A 20,913-nucleotide genomic window follows, 5' to 3' on the forward strand; every position below is an offset into this window, starting at 1 on the left:
CACTTAAACAGTTACACACACTTGTTCCTAAGCGTGGCGGTGCACCATCACGCTGACACCATAGCTGTCGCCAAACGTACAGTGGAACGTTTTCTAATGCGTCACGCAAAGTATTGCAAAGAAACGTACGACACCGGGACATATTCAACCTAACTGGCATTAGGCAAGGGCCCGAAGCACTCTTACCATGGTCCCAGCCCCCAGGTTTAAGCCAAGGCGTGCCTTAAAGCCACGTTCAGGGGCGAAATGTGGGTTGTGTTCTGACCAATAATGGATGCTGTGGTGGTTGAACTTAGAGTCGTCAGTCCATACCACGTTATTTGTAAAATGTCCGTTATCTTCTACTTGGTACAAAAATCATTCACAAAACTGTACTCGTCGAATGTTGTTTTCTTGCTGCTGGTGTTCAGTTAACGTGTATTGGTATGGATGAAGTTGTTAATCGTGCAACACTTCAACAACCAGTCTCTGAGATATCTGCAACTACCTCAAAAGATATCGGGATACTTTGCGGAAGTGACTGGTGAACGGTTTCAAGAACTGTGTGCTCTGTTTGTGGAGTAAGTCTAGCCCTTGGACGACATTTTTGTCGGGATGGCGCCTTTGACGGAACCGTGCGGCATACACATGAGCAGCAGCAGCAGCGGCTTGGTTATCAGATGCATCCAGCACCAAATGCATATTGATGCATTCACCAACTGCGTACTCCCTCTGGAAGCTGCCTTACATAAACTTAACCAGTTATGGTTGTGCACCGCACAGTTAGCTGACACGTGCATGCAGTTTAATGGATCCCACCATCATGTGATAGGCTGTGGTCCTGTGACAAAATGAGATCCTGGTTTCAAACAATGTGAGCTGGGGAACGGACATCTAAAAAATAAGAAAGGAATTTGATGGGGATTCTAACCATAGCTCCGTGGTGGATGTGAGTTTGACGTCCCAGCAGTCTATTCAGAGAGCTGTGACAGTTGGTAATGTAATGCGAGGTGATGCACATTCCACTGTACACTCCAATGCAATACATGATGTGGCAGTGTAGCCAGCTCCTCGTTTTCACACACGTGTTTTCAAAACGCACTCGATCTGATTTTGCTAGATAAACATTTCTCTTGGATCTGGATGAGGGATAGCATGCCGCTCTCCAATTGGGGTGTTCTTCCTTCATCCCATATACTGCCTAACAAGAATATGAGGCACCCAGGAGGGCACGACACTGTTGCACGCAGGGTGTCGTCAGAGCTCCCTCAGTCACCAACGGACGTGACCAGGAGTCATACCTGATGAGTCCCAACATTAAGGGCCCCCAAAGTAAGACTGGTGTGCATCTCCATAACATTGAAAGAAGGGGACCTCTGTCCATGTCACCTCTGTGCCCACCAACAATGGCCATCTGTGTTAGTGCAGAAGTGTAATTCATCGGTGAACACAATGTGGCACCATTCGTCAACAGTTCATGCTTCCCGATAATGCTTCCACTGCAAATGCAGCCGTTTTTGTTGTGTAGTTAACGACAGCCAGAGCGTGGGAAACTAATTCTCTTGTCTGACTTTGGCTGTTCTCCTGTGCGGTGGTCAGATGTGGTTGACTGGAACTGTGACAATGCGACAGTGAGTGTGCTTGCTCTCACTTAACCTGGAGAAGAGCACCTAGCCACTTCGACGTCTGAAAGCCCCACAAGTAGGGACAATGCACGATTCGACCGACCGGCCAAATGGGGGCCCACATTGAGTCTGCTTTCGAACTCTGTCAGGTACTGATAAAGCTGCCTCACTCATGTACACGAAATCTCCGTGTCTTCACAGTGATCACTCAAGATCTGACGCTGTTCAAGCCTTTTATGTGCTCTACTATCCTGGTAATGATAACAACATTTATGTGGAAACAGTCTGAAAAGCTTGTAAGCGTGTTCTAGGGTAGTGTGTGCTGATAACTCTTCTTCTTTCTTCTTTCGCTAGTGCCTTGTCCCACAGTTACGCAGCGTCAACATGGTTTGAACAGATTTGGCAAGGTTAATATTTGGTGGTGGCCGGATGCCCTTCCTGCTGCGACCCCGTAACGCCCAGGACGAAATTAGTGCACCGTAGTTGTCTCCGTCTACGTAAGTCACGGAATAGTGCGAACGTTGCAGATGCGTGCAAGTCGTGTAACTCAGGCAGAACGTGGGGACCAGCCCGGTATTCACCTATCTGAATGTGGAAAACCGCCTAAAAACCACATCCAGGCTAACCGGCACACTGGCCGACGTCGGTAATTCGCCGGGTGAATTCGATCCGCGGCCAGCAAGCCTACCCGAGTCCAGGAAGCAGCGCATTAGCACTCTCGGCTAACAAGCGTGTGCTGATAAGTAATTCATAAGAAAAAAAATTCGATACTTTGCGCCCTTTCTGATTTGATTACTATTGAAATTAGAAAATCAAGTCCTTGCGTGCGCAAATACAAGGAGCCTGTCAGGGACAGAGTCGCCAAACGTGTTCTTCGTTCCGTTTCCTCAAACCGAAAAGATGTAGCTTTTGTGCAACTAGCTTCTATTTATCATTTCCGATAATGGCACGATGCACATCTTTATAACTGGTAACTTGTGGTCCCGCACACGTCTGTGCATTAACGCGTTTTGAAAACGCCTCAATTTGTGCACGCAATGACTTAATTGGTTAACGTCAATGATAATTAAACCAGAAATGGCATGAAGTCTAGAACTTTGCTCTTGGGATACGCACTTGGAGGTACTACCCAAGCTAAAAACATACGACTTGTAAAATATGTAATTATTAATCTGCATATGACATAAATACTGATGTAATGTGATTCAGTACACCAGTACAAGTACCTGCTCTGATATCCAGTACAGCTTGTGTGTACATTGATGAAAAAAATCGCAAAATCAAAACATAATTAATGCAGAGTAACGTAATTTCGCGAACACATAAGCCCAGGTAACACATTTAAGTCATTAACATTCAAGATCACAGGTTAATGTAAAAAAATGTTTCAAATGGCTCTGAGCACTATGGGACTTAACATCGATGGTCATCAGTCCCCTAGAACTTAGAACTACTTAAACCTAACTAACCTACGGACATCACACAACACCCAGCCATCACGAGACAGAGAAAATCGCTGACCGCCGTGAATCGAACCCGGAAACCCGGGCATGGGAAGCGAGAAAGCTACCGCACGACCACGATATGCGGGCACAGGTTAATGTAAGCACGAGATAAGCTATTGCAAATGTGAGATGCTGGTACACTAATAACAGGTGTAACCGTCATAACGTTGAGCGCAAGTAAGCAAATGTGCATGCATTGTGTTGTACAGATGACGGACGACAATGTGTGGGGTGGAGTTCCATGCCTGTTGCACTTGGTCGGTCACTAAAGGAACGATTAATGTTGTTTGAGGATGACGAGTTGTGGACCGATGATGTCCCACATGTGCTCCATTGGAGACAGATCTGGTGATCAAGCAGGCCAAGGCACTACATCGACACTCTGTAGAGCTCGTTAGGTCACAACAGCTGTACATAGGTGAGCGTTATCCTGTTGGAAAACGCCCCTGGAATGCTGTTCATAAATGGAAGAACAACAGGTCGAATCACCAGACTGATGTACAATTTTGCAGTCAGGCTGCACGGAATAACCACGAGAGCACTTCTACTGTCATACGAAATCACACCCCAGACCATAACTTCACATGTAGGTCCAGTGTGTGTAGCACGCAGACAGGTCAGGTGCAGGTCCTCATCTGGTCTCCTTCTAACCAACTCACGGCCACCAGTGGCACAGAAGCAGAACCAGCTTTCATCCGAAAACTCAACAGACCTCCAATATGCCCTCCAATGAGCTCTTACTTGGCACCACTGGAGTAACGAATGGTGGTGGTTTGGCCCAGTAGAGTGCCAGATACAAGACGTCTGGCTTGAAGGTGTTGTAACACCGAAAATGCAGGATGCTTGGCACCTGTTACCGATGTATAATTTTTTTTTGAATTGTATGTAAATATTTGTAATTTAAATGCTTTCTTTTAATAAGTAAGGAAATTGCTTCACTGTATGTGTACATTTAGGTAGAAGTTTGATGACGTTTCATTGTATTTATCTGTGTTTTCTGTGAAACTTATAAGCTCTGGGAAAAAGCCAAAGGAATTGTTATTTGTATCGACTAGCAACGATAATAAACAGCAGTGCTTGTGCGTTGTAAAATCTTTGGGTAGGGAGTTGTTGCGCGGAGCGCGCGGAGACACACACACACACACACACACACACACACACACACACACACACAGAGAGAGAGAGAGAGAGAGAGAGAGAGAGAGAGAGAGAGAGACGGGTTGCAGTGTGCGGAAGTGTGGTGTTAACGCTCTCGCAATAGAGAGTACAAATTTCGGCGTCATCATGTACACGGCCCGGCCAGATATATAGAGCAGGAGTACGGACAGTGGACAGGCGGAAGAGGCTGTATTAATTACGGTATCCTATTCCTATAATTAGCCGTGGTTCCACAATATGCTACCGTCTTCAACAACAGCAGCAGTTCCAGCAACACAGTTTCGGCGTCGGCTCCGAGTTTCGTCTTATGCACAGCACTGAAGTAAGACTGTTCATTGGTAGAAAGTATTAACGGCTAACCCAGCAGCACAACTGAATGTGATTTGATAGATGAGATTTATTTAATAACAATCAGTTAAACTCAGGGCTATTGTGTCCTCATTGCCCCAGACATTGTTACCAAGCAGGATCCTTGTTCCTTTTTTTCCTAATATGCTAACTGGGTATCATAAGAAACAAATTGAATAGTTACAGCCAGTTTATTAATGAATAATTTCTCTTTCAAGAATTTTAGCCTCAGTCTACTTTCAATTAAATGTTGTACAACACAGGCTTCAGTGTATGACTAAAGTAAAGCAATTTCATTTTTCAAGTTTGAGAATCAACCAGTGGAAAAAATCCAAATCTAAAGAAATGCACAAATTAAGAGTGCGGAAGTTTTATTTATTTTACATGTAGCTTGGAGCACATGGCTGTTTGGTTTAGCACGTATTCTAGTATTTAATTCTGTTCAAGTCAGTAAAAAACGGCTCAGTTGTTCAGACAATAATATGAAACCCAATTTGCTAAATAAGTAAAGACAAATTAAAAAGTGCTTACTTTTTTTTCTATATTTCATTGATGACATTATAATGCGGTCACTGAAAGTCATTGTTCACTTAACGAAGTTCAGAACTGGCTGGCTCTGAGCACTATGGGACTTAACGTCTGAGGTCACCAGTCCCCTAGAACGTAGAACTACTTAAACCTAACTAACCTAAGGACATCACACACATCCATGCCCGAGGCAGGATTCGAACCTGCGACCGTAGCGGTCGCTCAGTTCCAGACTGTTGCGCCTAGAACCGCCTAGAACCGCTCGGCCACTCGATCCGGCGAAGTTCAGAACTAACATACAGTTTAATTACATATTTTCAAATCATTACTCAATTGCCTTTTTCAAAATTTAATGCCAAACATAACGTGAGAGTGACTTCTCGGTTTTCTTTATCATTACATGTTGTTGTTGTTGTCTTCAGTCCTGAGACTGGTTTGATGCAGCTCTCCATGCTACTCTTTTCTGTGCCAGCTGCTTCATCTCCCAGTACCTACTGCAACCTACATCCTTTTGAATCTGCTTAGTGTACTCATCTCTCGGTCTCCCTCTACGATTTTTACCCTCCACGCTGCCCTCCACGCTAAATTTGTGATCCCTTGATGCCTCAAAACATGTCCTACCAACCGATCCCTTCTTCTAGTCAAGTCGTGCCACAAACTTCTCATCTCCCCAATCCTATTCAATACCACCTCATTAGTTACGTAATCTATCCACCTTATCTTCAGTATTCTTCTGTAGCACCACATTTCGAAAGCTTCTATTCTCTTCTTGTCCAAGCTAGTAATCGTCCATGTTTCACTTCCATACATGGCTACACTCCAAACAAATACTTTCAGAAACGACTTCCTGATACATAAATCTATATTCGATGTTAACAAATTTTTCTTCTTCAGAAACGCTTTCCTTGCCATGGCCAGTCTACATTTTATATCCTCTCTACTTCGACCATCATCAGTTATTTTACTTCCTAAATAGCAAAACTCCTTTACTACTTGAAGTGTCTCATTTCCTAATCTAATTCCCTCAGCATCACCCGATTTAATTTGACTACATTCCATTATCCTCGTTTTGCTTTTGTTGATGTTCATCTTATATCCTCCTTTCAAGACACTGTCCATTCCGTTCAACTACTCTTCCAAGTCCTTTGCCGTCTCTGACAGAATTACAATGTCATCGGCGAACCTCAAAGTTTTTACTTCGTCTCCATGAATTTTAATACCTACTCCAAATTTTTCTTTTGTTTCCTTTACTGCTTGCTCAATATACAGATTGAATAACATCGGGGAGAGGCTGCAACCCTGTCTCACTCCTTTCCCAACCACTGCTTCCCTTTCATGCCCCTCGACTTTTATGACTGCCATCTGGTTTCTGTACAAATTGTAAATAGCCTTTCGCTCCCTGTATTTTACCCCTGCCACCTTTAGAATTTGAAAAAGAGTATTCCAGTCAACATTGTCAAAAGCTTTCTCTAAGTCTACAAATGCTAGAAACGTAGGTTTGCCTTTTCTTAATCTTTCTTCTAAGATAAGTCGTAAGGTCAGTATTGCCTCACGTGTTCCAACATTTCGACGGAATCCGAACTGATCCTCCCCGAGGTCCGCATCTACCAGTTTTTACATTCGTCTGTAAAGAATTCGCGTTAGTATTTTGCAGCTGTGACTTATTAAACTGATAGTTCGGTAATTTTCACATCTGTCAGCACCTGCTTTCTTTGGGATTGGAATTATTATATTCTTCTTGAAGTCTGAGGCTATTTCGCCTGTCTCATACATCTTGCTCACCAGCTGGTAGAGTTTTGTCATGACTGGCTCTCCCAAGGCCGTCAGTAGTTCTAATGGAATGTTGTCTACTCCGGGGGACATGTTTCGACTCAGGTCTTTCAGTGCTCTGTCAAACTCTTCACGCAGTATCGTATCTCCCATTTCGTCTTCATCTACATCCTCTTCCATTTCCATAATATTGTCCTCAAGTACATCACCCTTGTATAAACCTTCTACATACTCCTTCCACCTTTCTGCCTTCCCTTCTTTGCTTAGAACTGGGTTCCCATCTGAGCTCTTGATATTCATACACGTGGTTCTCTTCTCTCCAAAGGTCTCTCTAATTTTCCTGTAGGCAGTATCTATCTTAGCCCTAGTGAGATAAGCTTCTACATCCTTACATTTGTCCTCTAGCCATCCCTGTTTAGCCATTTTGCACTTCTTGTCGATCTCATTTTTGAGACGTCTGTATTCCTTTCTACCTGCTTCATTTACTGCATTTTTATATTTTCTCCTTTCATCAATTAAATTCAATATTTCTTCTGTTACCCAAGGATTTCTAGCAGCCCTCGTCTTTTTACCTACTTTATCCTCTGCTGCCTTCACTACTTCATCCCTCAGAGCTACCCATTCTTCTTCTACTGTATTTCTTTCCCCTATTCCTGTCAATTGTCCCCTTATGCTCTCCCTGAAACTCTGTACAACCTCTGGTTTAGTCAGTTTATCCAGGTCCCATCTCCTTAATTTCCCACATTTTTGCAGTTTCTTCAGTTTTAATCTACAGGTCATAACCAATAGATTGTGGACCGAGTCCACATCTGCCCCTGGAAATGTCTTACAACTTAAAACCTGGTTCCTAAATCTCTGTCTTACCATTATATGATCTATTTGATACCTTTTAGTATCTCCAGGGTTCTTCCACGTATACAACCTTCTTTCATGATTCTTAAACCAAGTGTTAGCTATGATTAAGTTTTGCTCCGTGCAAAATTCTACTAGGCGGCTTCCTCTTTCATTTCTTAGCCCCAATCCATATTCACCTACTATGTTTCCTTCTCTCCCTTTTCCTACACTCGAATTCCAGTCACCCATTACTATTAAATTTTCGTCTCCCTTCACTATCTGAACAATTTCTTTTATTTCATCGTACTTTTCTTCAATTTCTTCATCATCTGCAGAGCTAGTTGGCATATAAAGTTGTACTACTGTAGTAGGTGTGGGCTTCGTATCTATCTTGGCCACAATAATGCGTTCACTATGCTGTTTGTAGCAGCTTACCCGCATTCCTATTTTCCTATTTATTATTATACCTACTCCTGCTTTACCCCTATTTGATTTTGTGTTTATAACCCTGTAGTCACCTGACCAGAAGTCTTGTTCCTCCTGCCACCGAACTTCACTAATTCCCACTATATCTAACTTTAACCTATCCATTTCCCTTTTTAAATTTTCTAACCTACGTGCCCGATTAAGGGATCTGACATTCCACGCTCCGATCCGTAGAACGCGAGTTTTCTTTCTCCTGATAACGACATCCTCCTGAGTAGTCCCTGCCCGGAGATCCGAATGGGGGACTATTTTACCTCCGGAATATTTTACCCTAGAGGATGCCATCATCATTTAATCATACAGTAAAGCTGCATGTCCTCGGGAAAAATTACGGCGGTAGTTTCCCCTTGCTTTCAGCCGTTCGCAGTACCAGCACAGCAAGGCCGTTTTGGTTAATGTTGCAAGGCCAGATCAGTCAATCATCCAGACTGTTGCCCCTGCAACTTTACTGAAAAGGCTGCTGCCCCTCTTCAGGAACCACACGTTTGTCTGGCCTCTCAACAGATACCCCTCCGTTGTGGTTGCACCTACGGTACGGCCATCTGTATCGCTGAGGCACGCAAGCCTCCCCACCAACGGCAAGTGCCATGGTTCATGGGGGGTATCATTACATAGTCACTTAAAATTAGTGTAAAACAATTAAAACATAATCGACGTGGCAACGTTTAGGTTGAAATCACAGTGAAATGAATACCCCTAGCTGTATACAGGCGTTAATATAAGTCAACGGGGACAGTTGAAAATGTGTGCCCCGACCGGGACTCGAGCCCGGGATCTCCTGCTTACATGACAGACGCTCTATCCATCTTCTTCTTCTTTTTTATTAGTTCTCATTTTGTTCGTTGAATCTGATCGAAGCGGACGTCGTAAAACACCCTTTTTAGTTCGGTGTTGATCTATTAACTCAGTTTTTTTTTTATTACAGATGGCAGCTAACCCTCTGACCGAACACGCTGAGCTACCGTGCCGGCATCCATCTGAGCCACGGAGGACACAGAGGATAGCGCGACTGCAGGCATTTATCTCTGGCACGCCTCCCGCGAAACCCACATTCTCAACGTATTGTCCCTCACTACATTCATGGTGCCCCGCCCATTATACTCATTACTCGCGGCGCGTTGCCGATTCCCGTAAGAGTTCGGGCAATGTTTGTTCATTGCACTGAAGAAGAAGATGGTCAAGTAGCCGGTGAGCCTTAACTATATATTTACTAAGATGGTATCTTTTCTTTCGGACATGTCCGAAAGAACAGATACAATCTTAGTAAATAACGTTTAAGTTGCCACGTCAGTGTTTAATAATACATGTTTTTCTTTCCCATGATCTTGTACAGGATTTTGGATGTAAATTGCCCTAGTGGTCTGGCGGCCGTTAATTACTTCCTTTTCGTTCATTAGTGTAACTTTTGGATTCATGATCAGCGGTACCCCTTTCTGTCCAGTGTTGTTCGTGAGTGAATGCACAAAATAACTTTCAATTTCCAAATTATAGCCCTGTTCGGTTTAATTACTTTTATTTTAGTAGACTTTCCATCAGAAGGGTGGGTTGTACACGTTCCTCCTACTTATCGGTTTCACTTCTTCAGGAAAGATACCATTATACAATTAGAAAGAATCCATTAGGTATACACGCGACCCACGGTCATATTTTATATCACAAGCAGGATAGGCCGATTAGTAAGAGGGAGTTTACTGTGTCTTTGATGTAACCGATTTGTAACAGTTCGTTGTGTCACTGTGGTGCCAGTTGCTGCTCAGACTGCTGCTGCAGATGCAGTAAGATGCGACAGAGCCATACGCAGAACACGATGGTCTTTCCTCTCGGTAGCGTCACTTGGCCCTCCGGAGCCAGGTCTGTTTGCTACTGTACATCCTCGTGACTGCCACTGCCAGCAATCGTGTACAGTGACTACATTCCTATCAATTGTTTCTTCCGTATCGCAAAAGGAACATGCAACTTCTCGTAACTCTATTACACGATCTCGTTCAAACTGAGTGAGGTATTGATAATGGCGTCTTTGTCGCCTGAAAGGTATTCTTGACTAACATCAGCTCACCACATCCAATCTCAATGGTAACTAACTCTCACAGCGTGTATTTAAAGTAAATGTGATTTGCTACCTTGCATTGGAGCTACTAACCCCACTCTTATATGACTGGTGCGAAATTTGAATAGACATGATCTTTCAGATGTACAAACACGTCTACAGCTTTCGTTTGTGTCGCACAGCTTCTTCCTTAATCTATATATATGCCGGCTCTTAATTTTTACTTGACGCAATGAACAGCAGTTTCCTTTGAATGAGGATAATTGAAAGTTAATACGGTTGGGTATGAGAAACATTCCTGTAATATTGCTGTAATGTTCGAATGCAGTATGATGCTTGACTCGGTCGTGTCGAGGAAGTCCTTTTGCGGATCAACATAAAACGGAGCAAGGGGTGATGTCAGCTGCAGTAAAGGCGAATAGCCGACTGCTGTTTACTGGTAAAGTTTCGGGAAATGATGGAGCACATAGGAAAATGCGAACATAACGCTTGTGCGATCCATTCTGTTCGAATGTTTGTGATACTCAACAGATCGGATTAAAGGGAGATATCGAAGCATTTCAGAGGCGTTCTGCTAGATTTGTTACTGCTCACTTCGATCAGTACGAGAATGTTACGTGAATGCTACGTGAGCTTAGGTGGAACTCACTAGATAGAAGAACACGGTCTGCTGACTAAACGCTCTTGCAGACTTTTAGAGAACAAGTATTTGTAACAGACTGCAGAACGATTTTACAACCCCAAACGTTCATCTTGAGTAAAGGTAACAAAAAGGAGATTAGGGGTTGAACACGAGTACAGAGGAATGTTTCGTCTCTTCGTTTGAGAGTTGAGCAGGAGAGGGAACTATTAGCAGTGTGTTGCAGCCCCTTACACCATCTCCTTTAAAGAGAAGGTAACACTTTTGTCAGAAGAGCAGCTCGTCTGGAATTACAAATGCTTGCTGCGTCTGGTTAATTAAAGATAAGTTTCCTAGGTGTCCGTCAAATACACATAGATGTTCAGTCTCACTACATCCTCGAAACCTTTGAATTCAAAAAGAGGAGGTTTTGCAATACGGCGTCTGTCTAGCCCCCATCAAATAATGTAAGTACTCATGTTCGTTTTCTCAAAGAAAATATCGACGAAATTTTTTTCACATCTTCTACATGAAGGTGTGTCTCGAAATCCAGCGATTGTACTGAACATTTAATGGCAATAACTCTTCTACGAGTAAATCTCACGGAGTAGCTTACAGAGAATTGTTGTAGCTGTTTTACGTCTCTGCTGGGAACATAAAACAAGCTACGAAATAGCTTCCGCAGTGCCATCTGTGGCTGATTTGGCGACAGTGCTGGTGGTGGCGCAAGTGTTTCGGGGCGCGCCGTTCAGCGCACATTGCTGAGCGTCGACTCCTCAGCAGACGACCACTACCTGTTCCCATGTTGACCCAACGAAGCCGTCAACTGCTAATGCAGTAGGCAACAACGGAATCATCGTGATTTGGCCACGGGCCAATGGAAACGTGTCGCCCGGTCGGATGGATCACGTTCCTTATTATACCAAGTCGGCAGTCTCTGAATGTGGAACGGCTCCGCGATACACGCCCTTTGTCACAGACTCGGGTCGGTGGGGGCAGCTGTAGTGACGAAGGCACCAATACAGCTGTTCGCCACCCGCATGCCCTCGTGTTCGATGTCTCCCCCTACTGCATGGCATTTCCTAGGAGGGTAACCGTCCGTGACAGAAGTCCAGTACAGCATTGCACTAGTTTTAGGAGCTATGTAGTGTACTTACATTGGTATTTTCGCCACTAGATCCAGGCCCTAAGGCGTCTGGAACGCTACCGGGCGTCAACTTTGTGCCCACAAACCACCGGCTCACAATTTACGCAAACAGTGTAGCCCGTGTGCAGGTATGGGCTGCCACCACATACCCTCCGTCCAGAAACCAGCCAAAAACTTGTCCATATGGACCACTTAAAATCGCTACTGTATTGAGGCCCAGACACAAGCTGTTGAACAGGTGGACATAATTTTTTGGATCATCACTGTAAAATAATTATAGATATTTCTTTTTATAGCTACATTGCTGGCCATTAAAATTGCTACACCGAGAAGAAATGCAGATGATTAACGCGTATTCATTGCACAAATAAATTATACTGCAACTGACATGTGATTATATTTTCACGCAGTTTGGGTGCATACATCCTGAGAAATCAGTACCCAGAACAACCGTCTCTGGACGTAATAACGGCCTTGATACGCTAGGGCATTGAGTCAAACTGAGCTTGGATTCTCGTATAGGTACAGCTGCCCATGCAGCTTCAACACGATACCACAGTTCATCAAGAGTCGTGACTGGCTCATTCTGACGAGCCAGTTGCTCGGCCACCGTTGACGAGACGTTTTCAATTGGTGAGAGATCTGGAGAATGTGCTGGCCAGGGCAGCAGTCAACATTTTCTATATCCAGAAAGGCCCGTACAAGACCTGCAACATATGCTCGTGCATTATCCTGCTGAAATGTAGGGTTTCGCAGAGATCGAATGAAAGGTAGAACCACGGGTCGTAACACATCTGAAATGTAATGTCCACTGTTCAAAGAGCCGTCAATGCGAACAAGAGGTGACCGAGACGTGTATGACGAATACACGCTTCCAATGTGCGTTTACCGCGATGTTGCCAAGCACGGATGCGACCATCATGATGCTGTAAACAGATCATGGATTCATCCAAAAAATTGACGTTTTGCCACTCGTGCACCCAGGTTCGTCGTTGAGTACACCATCGCAGGCGCTCCTGTCTGTGATGCAGCGTCAAGGGTAACCACAGCCACGGTCTCCGAGCTGATAGTCCATGCTGCTGCAAACATCGTCGAACTGTTCCTGCAGATGGTTGTTGTCTTGCAAACGTCCCCATCTGTTGACTCAGGGATCGAGACGTGGCTGCACGATCCTTTACAGTCATGCGGATGAGATGCCTGTCATCTTGACTGCTAGTGATACGAGGCCGTTGGGATCCAGCACGGCGTTCCGTATTACCCTCCTGAACCCACCGATTCCATATTTTGCTAACAGTCATTTGTTTTCGACCAACGCGAGCAGCAATGTCACGATCCGATAAACCGCAATCGCGATAGGCTACAGTCTGACCTTTATCAAAGTCGGAAACATGATGGTTTGCATTTCTCCTCCTTACACTTGGCATCACAACAACGTTTCACCAGGCAACGCCGGTCAACTGCTGTTTGTGTATGAGAAATCGGTTGGAAACTTTCCTCATGTCAGGACGTTGTAGGTGTCGCCACCAGCGCCAGCCTTGTGTGAATGCTCTGAAAAGCTAATCATTTGCATATCACAGCATCTTCTTCCTGTCGGTTAAATTTCGCGTATGCAGCACATCATCTTCGTGGTGTAGCAATTTTAATGGCCAGTAGTGTACATCTGCTCTACATACACACTCTGCAAACCACTGTGAAGTTCATGGCAGAGGGTGCTTGTCATTGAGCCACATCCCGTTCCAGTCGCGTAAGGAGCACGGGTAGAATGACTGCTGAAATGCCTATAATCATGTCTCAGACAGAGATGTACGACTAGAGCTGATCTCCAGCTTTCTTACTTGGCACTGGTTCTTGAAAGTTCGTAAGTTGCCTTTGGTGGGATACTTTGAGTGTATCCTCTTACATCTATCACTTCAGGATTTTTGTACATAGATTCTAACCATAATAGTAAGCTAGTTTGAAAGTTACGTCACACACATTACAGTAAACTATTATTCCTGCTCAGTTCTTAATAAAATAAATGCATAAAAAGTATGTCAGTTCGCTGCAAGAAGTGGCGCAACACCTCAAGGTACACTTCATTCCCTCCCACCGACAATGACCGAAAACTTCCTCTCCTTCCACAAAACCCACTGATGGCGGTAGAACCACCGACAGAAGCTGTTTTCAAGTCTCGTGTGCTGTTAATTTAGGACGTTGTATACAAGGTTATAAACACTTGTGGCGCTCATACTATTTCTATGATGTAGGAATGATGTAAAGTTCTACTCACAGATTTCGTGGATGCTGATCTACATGTGATCTGCTTTGTTTTTTGCATCAGTTCTTCACCTGCTTACCGCTATTTGAAAACAACAGCTGAATGTAGTGGTGAGTGTCAACTCACGATGATGGACCTAGTCTGTGAGGAGTGTAGACGGTGCTGAGCATTGGGTGCTTGAGGATCCATGTACTCCATGGAGGCTGTAGCCAGTGGTGGTCATTAGGTGCTCTAGAACGAGCATAGTCTGTGGACACTGTGGTGAGAGACTCATTGTTCATTCAGCAATGAGAACTCTGAGTGATTAGTTGTGCAGCTTGTTTAAGCCCAGAGTTTGAAGACTACTCAGGGAAGGAACTCCAATTGAGGAGCCAGTAGATGTGATCGTTGTAAGCCTGAGTGTAAAGACTGGCTGCATAGTGGTGGGACGGCGACCCAACTACTCACCTGGTGAAAGGATACTGTGGAGGCACATGACTCGCAGAAGCGAGTTAGTGGCGTGATGGCATTGCAGTTTATGGCGATGCTTCGCTGCTTACACCTCCAGTGGAGAGCCTGGGACCACAGGGTAGTGTGGCGCCTACCACTGGTTCGTCTGGAAACAGTCTGTTGGTGTACTGTTTTCGTGTGATCTCCAGAGGAAGAGTCTCAAGCAGGCAGGATTGTAGCAACCCATGGTACGTGGATATATGGTTGTGACCATGTTGCAAGGTGGGAGGCTGGAGACTAACGACACTCCTTTTAGTGTAATGTTTACAAACAAGTGGTTGAAATGGCTCAGAGCAATATGGGACTTAACGTCTGAGGTCATCAGTCCCCTAGACTTAGAACTACTTAAACCTAACTAATCTAAGGACATCACACACATCCATGACCGAGGCAGGATTCGAACCTGCGACCATAGCAGCAGCGCAGTTTCGGACTGAAGCGCCTAGAATCGCTCGGCCACAGCGGCCAGCTACAACTAACTAATTGTAACCAAATTAATAAACGTGAAATCTCTGCCCATTAGCCTCCTAATTGTTGGTGTGGAATCGCGCGCGTACGAGCGCGCGCGCCCTGACACACACACACACACACACACACACACACACACACACACACACGCACACACACAATTTTAATTTCTGGTCGTTTTTTATTGTTGAAATAGTCTCAATCCCACGTTGTGATGAAGGTAATTGGGAGATTTCCCTTGGTCGCTCCTGGTGAAGTCCCTGGCGTAAGCTCGTGACCGGTATACGCGCCTGACTGTAGGCAGAGTGCAGCACTTCTGCGCCCTGGCACTAGGAGGGAGAGGGTAGTGGACACTTCGCCTCCACCTCGTGTTACCCCACATTCCATCCCAGCCCTGGAGAGGATGCCCAGTACTCATATGACTGTGGGCTGAGTGGACTTGAGGCAATCCCGGATGGACTGGAGCGAGGAGAAGTCCCAGACCTTCTCCAGGACTGAACTCATGAGCTCCAGCTCCAGATTCTAAGTGACAGGTCTGTTGAGGGGGTTTGGGGGGCTTATCCAATTGCAGTATGGAGGCAGCAGTTAAGAGCCTTGATCTGGTTTGTAGAGGCCAGTGGTGCTGGTGGGGCAGCACATGTTCTAACACTGTACTGGTGGTGCAGCAGCCGATGATGAGTGTGGGAAGAGATGCAGGCGGACTGGCTGGTGTGGGAGCTGGTAATGAGTGTGAGGAGAGGTGTGTGCAGTGTGTGCAGGAGTGTGCAGTGGAGAGACTGTCCTCTGTGGTGAAGGTGTTGGAGGAGTGATTGGTGATTGGCGATTCAGGTGGACTGGCTGATGTGGTAGCTGGCAGTCTGTGTGGTGACAGACGTGGCTGGTGTGTGCAGGAAAGAGGCTGTCCTCTATGGTGATGGTGTTGGAGGAGTGATTGGTGATTGGCGATGCAGGTGGACTGGCTGATGTGGTAGCTGGCAGTCTGTGTGGTGACAGACGTGGCTGGTGTGTGCAGGGGAGAGGCTGTCCTCTATGGTGATGGTATTGGAGGAGTGATTGGTGATTGGCGATGTGGGTGGACTGGCTGATATGGTAGCTGGCAGTCTGTGTGGTGACAGACGTGGCTGGTGTGTGCAGGAAAGAGGCTGTCCTCTATGGTGATGGTGTTGGAGGAGTGATTGGTGATTGGCGATGCAGGTGGACTGGCTGATGTGGTAGCTGGCAGTCTGTGTGGTGACAGACGTGGCTGCTGTGTGCAGGGGAGAGGCTGTCCTCTATGGTGATGGTGTTGGAGGAGTGATTGGTGATTGGCGATGCGGGTGGACTGGCTGATATGGTAGCTGGCAGTCTGTGTGGTGACAGACGTGGCTGGTGTGTGCAGGAAAGAGGCTGTCCTCTATGGTGTTGGTGTTGGAGGAGTGATTGGTGATTGGCGATGCAGGTGGACTGGCTGATGTGGTAGCTGGCAGTCTGTGTGGTGACAGACGTGGCTGGTGTGTGCAGGGGAGAGGCTGTCCTCTATGGTGATGGTGTTGGAGGAGTGACTGGTGATTGGCGATGCAGGTGGACTGGCTGACGTGGTAGCTGGCAGTCTGTGTGGTGACAGACGTGGCTGGTGTGTGCAGGGGAGAGGCTGTCCTCCATGGTGATGGTGTTGGAGGAGTGACTGGTGATTGGCGATGCAGGTGGACTGGCTGATGTGGTAGCTGGCAGTGTGTGTGATGACAGACGTGGCTGGTGTGTGCAGGGGAGAGGCTGTCCTCCGGGGTGACGGTGCTGGTGGAGCGGCTGGTGCAGCGGCTGGTGGCGGGCGCCGGCAGTCTGGACCCGCGGTTCGCCGCTCGCTTCCTCGCCACCTTCGACACGGCCACGCAGCGAGCTCAGGTCAGTCACCGCATGACCTAGCGACAACACACTTTCATTACTCCACACCGTGTAGCTGCGGGACACGTTTGATTTTCACTGAAGGACATCTGAGTTACTGGCCTACTCTGCCTATTTTCATTCACTGCTTTCATATGGCATCATATTTTGGGGCAATTCCTCATTAAGAGAGAAAGTATTCATTGCACAAAAGCGTGTAATCAGAATGATAGCTGGAGCTCACCCAAGACCACCTTGCAGACATATATTTAAGGAACTCGGGATATTCACAGTACCTTCGCAATACATATATTCACTTACGAAATTTGTCATCCATAACCCATCCCAGTTGAAACATAACAGCGAAGTGCATAGCTGCAACACTAGAAGAAAGGATGATATTCACTATTCTGGATTAAATCACTTTGGCACAGAAAGGGGTGAATATTGCTGCCACAAAAATCGTTGGTCATTTGCCAAATAGTATTAAAAGTCTGACAGACAGCCAACCAACATTTAAAAGGAAATTAAAAGAATTTCTGATTGACAACTCCTACTGAATAGATGAATTATTAAATATTAAGTAGTAAAAAAATAAATTAATTACTTATGTTAAAGTGACATGTTCCACATCATTTCAAAATGTCGTATTCATGGTTTATGGAACAAGGATGTATGTATGTATGTATACGGGGACGATCTGCTCACGCTACGATGGCGGCAGACACTCATCCTTTCGTGAGTGCAATAGGAGACAGGAAGCTTTAGGTAATTATTCTGACTCATGACTGCTCGACAGCCACTCAAAACTAATCGATATTGGATGATGCAGCTTCCACTACAGACATGTCCCTCTCAGAAGTAGCCCAGATGTATTCAGGGAAAATGTCAGTTGATAAAAATTTAGAAGAGTACTGTTGTTTTCATGGAGTCATCATAGAACGCATCCTAGTCCAGTCTTAGAACAATGAATGGTACCTTGTATAATACATTCCTGTAGGTGAACTGACGTGTTTATAGTAGCTTACAGCAGGTTTCGGAGAATGTCGTTCTTATGAATGCAAGGCACAGTTCTCACTGAGGCGATATGAAAATCAAATGGTTCAAATGGCTCTAAGCACTATGGGGCTTAACATCTGAGGTCATCGGTCCCGTAGACTTAGAACTACGTAAATCAAACTAACCTAAGGACATAACACACATCCCTCCCCCAGGCAGGATTCAAACCTGCGACCTTAGCGACAACGCGGTTCCGGACTGAAGCGTCTAAAACCGCTCGGTCCCAGCGGCCGGCTAGGCGATATAATATGTGATATAATATTCGATGTGCCTCATGATATGATGCAGAAACAATCCGCATCCGCCGACCGCGGTGGCCGAGCGGTTCTAGGTGCTTCACTCCGGAACCGCGCTGCTGCTACGGTCGCAGATTCGAATCCTGCCTAGGGCATGGACGTGTGTGATGTCCTTAGTTTAGTTTGGTTTATGTAGTTGTAAGCATATGGGACTGATGACCTCAGATGTTAAGTCCCATAGTGCTTAGAGCCGTTTGAACCAATCCGCATCCTTGGAGTGCGTAGAGATGTAGCTGAAGCAACTATATCACGTAATACACCAAGAGGGTAATTTCAGGTCATATGATGTGTCTAAACTAATTGTTTTGCGTAGACGAAGCAATTATACATCTATGTCTGTAGTTCGATTCTCAGTAAAACTTTGGCCGAGTGGTTTCTAAGCGCTTCAGTCTGGAGCAGCGATGCTGCTTCGGTCGCAGGTTCGAATTCTGCCTCGGGCATAGATGTGTGTGATGTCCTTCGATTAGTTAGGTTTAAGTAGTTCTGAGTCTAAGGGACTGATGATCTGAGATATTAAGTCCCATAGTGCTCAGAGCCATTTGAACCATTTCAGTAAAACTTCTAGTTTTCGCGTAAAAAATTTTTAATCAATGTTCTGCAAAGCACGAGTGCTCTCGGCTATGCAATTTTTCTCATCCAGTTTTGATGAATCTTCTCGGAAGACAACGGATATTTTTGCATCTTGATATTCTTGTCGCTGTTGCCTGTGCTTATTGTGATACTTCAAAATTAAATAACTCACAGAACATAATTTTGAAAAGTCTGCTGTAAAAAATGTAGTCGCTGGCCGATTTGTGTTTGGTGCATTTTGGGTAGTACAATTCTGTGTACTAAAGGTAACTGACATATCGAAATGGCTTTTAAAGCTGGAAGGACAGCCAAACACGTCTTTGCAGTCTAGAGTAATTACGTGGCCCACATGGGGGGCTACTCGGACTGCTTGCCGCCCGCCTGCCTTCTCTTGTCTTGTCTTGTCTTGTCGCGGCGCTCAAGTGGGACCGCCGAGTGCTGAGCGGACAGCCAGACTCCAAGGCGACGTGTCGTGTCGTGTCGCCTCAGCCAGAATCGCGCCTGACCGTCTCATCCCATCTGAACAGCGCTCATACGGAGTGAAGCATCCCCAACTCTCTTGTGGCTCCCTTTTTAGGTACTCCACGTCGACGTCTGCTCGTAGATACGTATCGTCGGTAGGTTTACCGGCTTTACTTCCCGACATGACAGCGACGACTCTCCGATGACGTGCGGGCCTTGTGTTTTGCTATTACTGCGAGTCTTGTAAATATTGCTTTCCCCAACTCTCTTGTGGCTCCCTTTTTAGGTACTCCACGTCGACGTCTGCTCGTAGATACGTATCGTCGGTAGGTTTACCGGCTTTACTTCCCGACATGACAGCGACGACTCTCCGATGACGTGCGGGCCTTGTGTTTTGCTATTACTGCGAGTCTTGTAAATATTGCTTTTATTTAGTAATCTGCCCGGCTAAAACGCTCGTCTTTTATGATTAAGACAGTCTGCGCCACCTTTCGGAGGGAGTGGTGACGTCAAAGAGTGACAAAAGTTCATATTAAGCAGTCCGTAAAACACGTAAACGTTCACTTAATTTAGCGTGTTAGTTAATGCCTACGCTTTCCGCTAGATGGTGCTGACATACTTCTGAATAGTTTTCGTTCCGTAAAACCGTAACTGAATAGTACTAGGTAAATGAAATAAGTACAACACTCTTGTATTTCACTTTCAGTCTATATTCGAGGATTAAGATGGTGATGGTGATGGTCTATTTAAAAGGTTCGTAGCTTGGAGGAATCTAAACAGTCCGCAAATGCCGATATGCACGCGCTGCACGTCCAGATTTGCAACTAACGGCACACGACACTTGCAAAAGTCCACACGTTAATATCTGAATACCGGTACTACTGAATTCTCTCGTATTAGCAGATAATTTAAGTTTCCGTCGTGCATATGTCCGTAAAGTTCCAATCTAGCACTGAAGTCCTAAAATGCCCTTAATACTCCGTTGCTGCCAACAGTCAGAGACCGTATGCTACAACACTAATCTCCGCAATATTCTAACAGTTTAACACGAATCTTAACACGATAAAGTCCAATGTAATTATTGTCTTGCTGACTGACACGGGCTCCCTGCCCTTTAACGAAACAATTAAGGAAAAAAGGGCGGCAATAATGACGATCCTGCATTTTTATAGGTTTTTCATCACAAGAGTTTAACGTCACTGCCTTCTCCATGACGGAGCTTCCGTGGCTTTGCTATACTTAGACGTTAAACTAATTGATGATATATTCTAATTTTGATCTGCAATTACCGAACTCTGATTCTACACTATTTCCCCCTCTAAAAATTCTATTCTTAATTTTAATTTATCGTTTCTATAGCTTTTACCACTGTTAACTGAACCGAGGTGTTACAGGTGGTACTGCCA

General features: G+C 45.3%; 1 protein-coding gene across 1 annotated transcript in view; it reads left to right on the forward strand.

The window, feature by feature from the left end:
* LOC126355634 (uncharacterized) overlaps positions 1-20,913 on the forward strand; it is a 459,686-nt gene that overhangs the window by 138,217 nt on the left and 300,556 nt on the right. The window contains exon 3 of the mRNA XM_050006000.1: positions 17,005-17,141. Coding sequence (XP_049861957.1) covers positions 17,005-17,141 — 137 coding nt within the window. The remainder of the gene's footprint in view (positions 1-17,004; positions 17,142-20,913) is intronic.

The sequence above is a fragment of the Schistocerca gregaria genome, chromosome 3, assembly GCF_023897955.1.
Source record: "Schistocerca gregaria isolate iqSchGreg1 chromosome 3, iqSchGreg1.2, whole genome shotgun sequence".
Taxonomy (NCBI): Eukaryota; Metazoa; Arthropoda; class Insecta; order Orthoptera; family Acrididae; genus Schistocerca; species Schistocerca gregaria.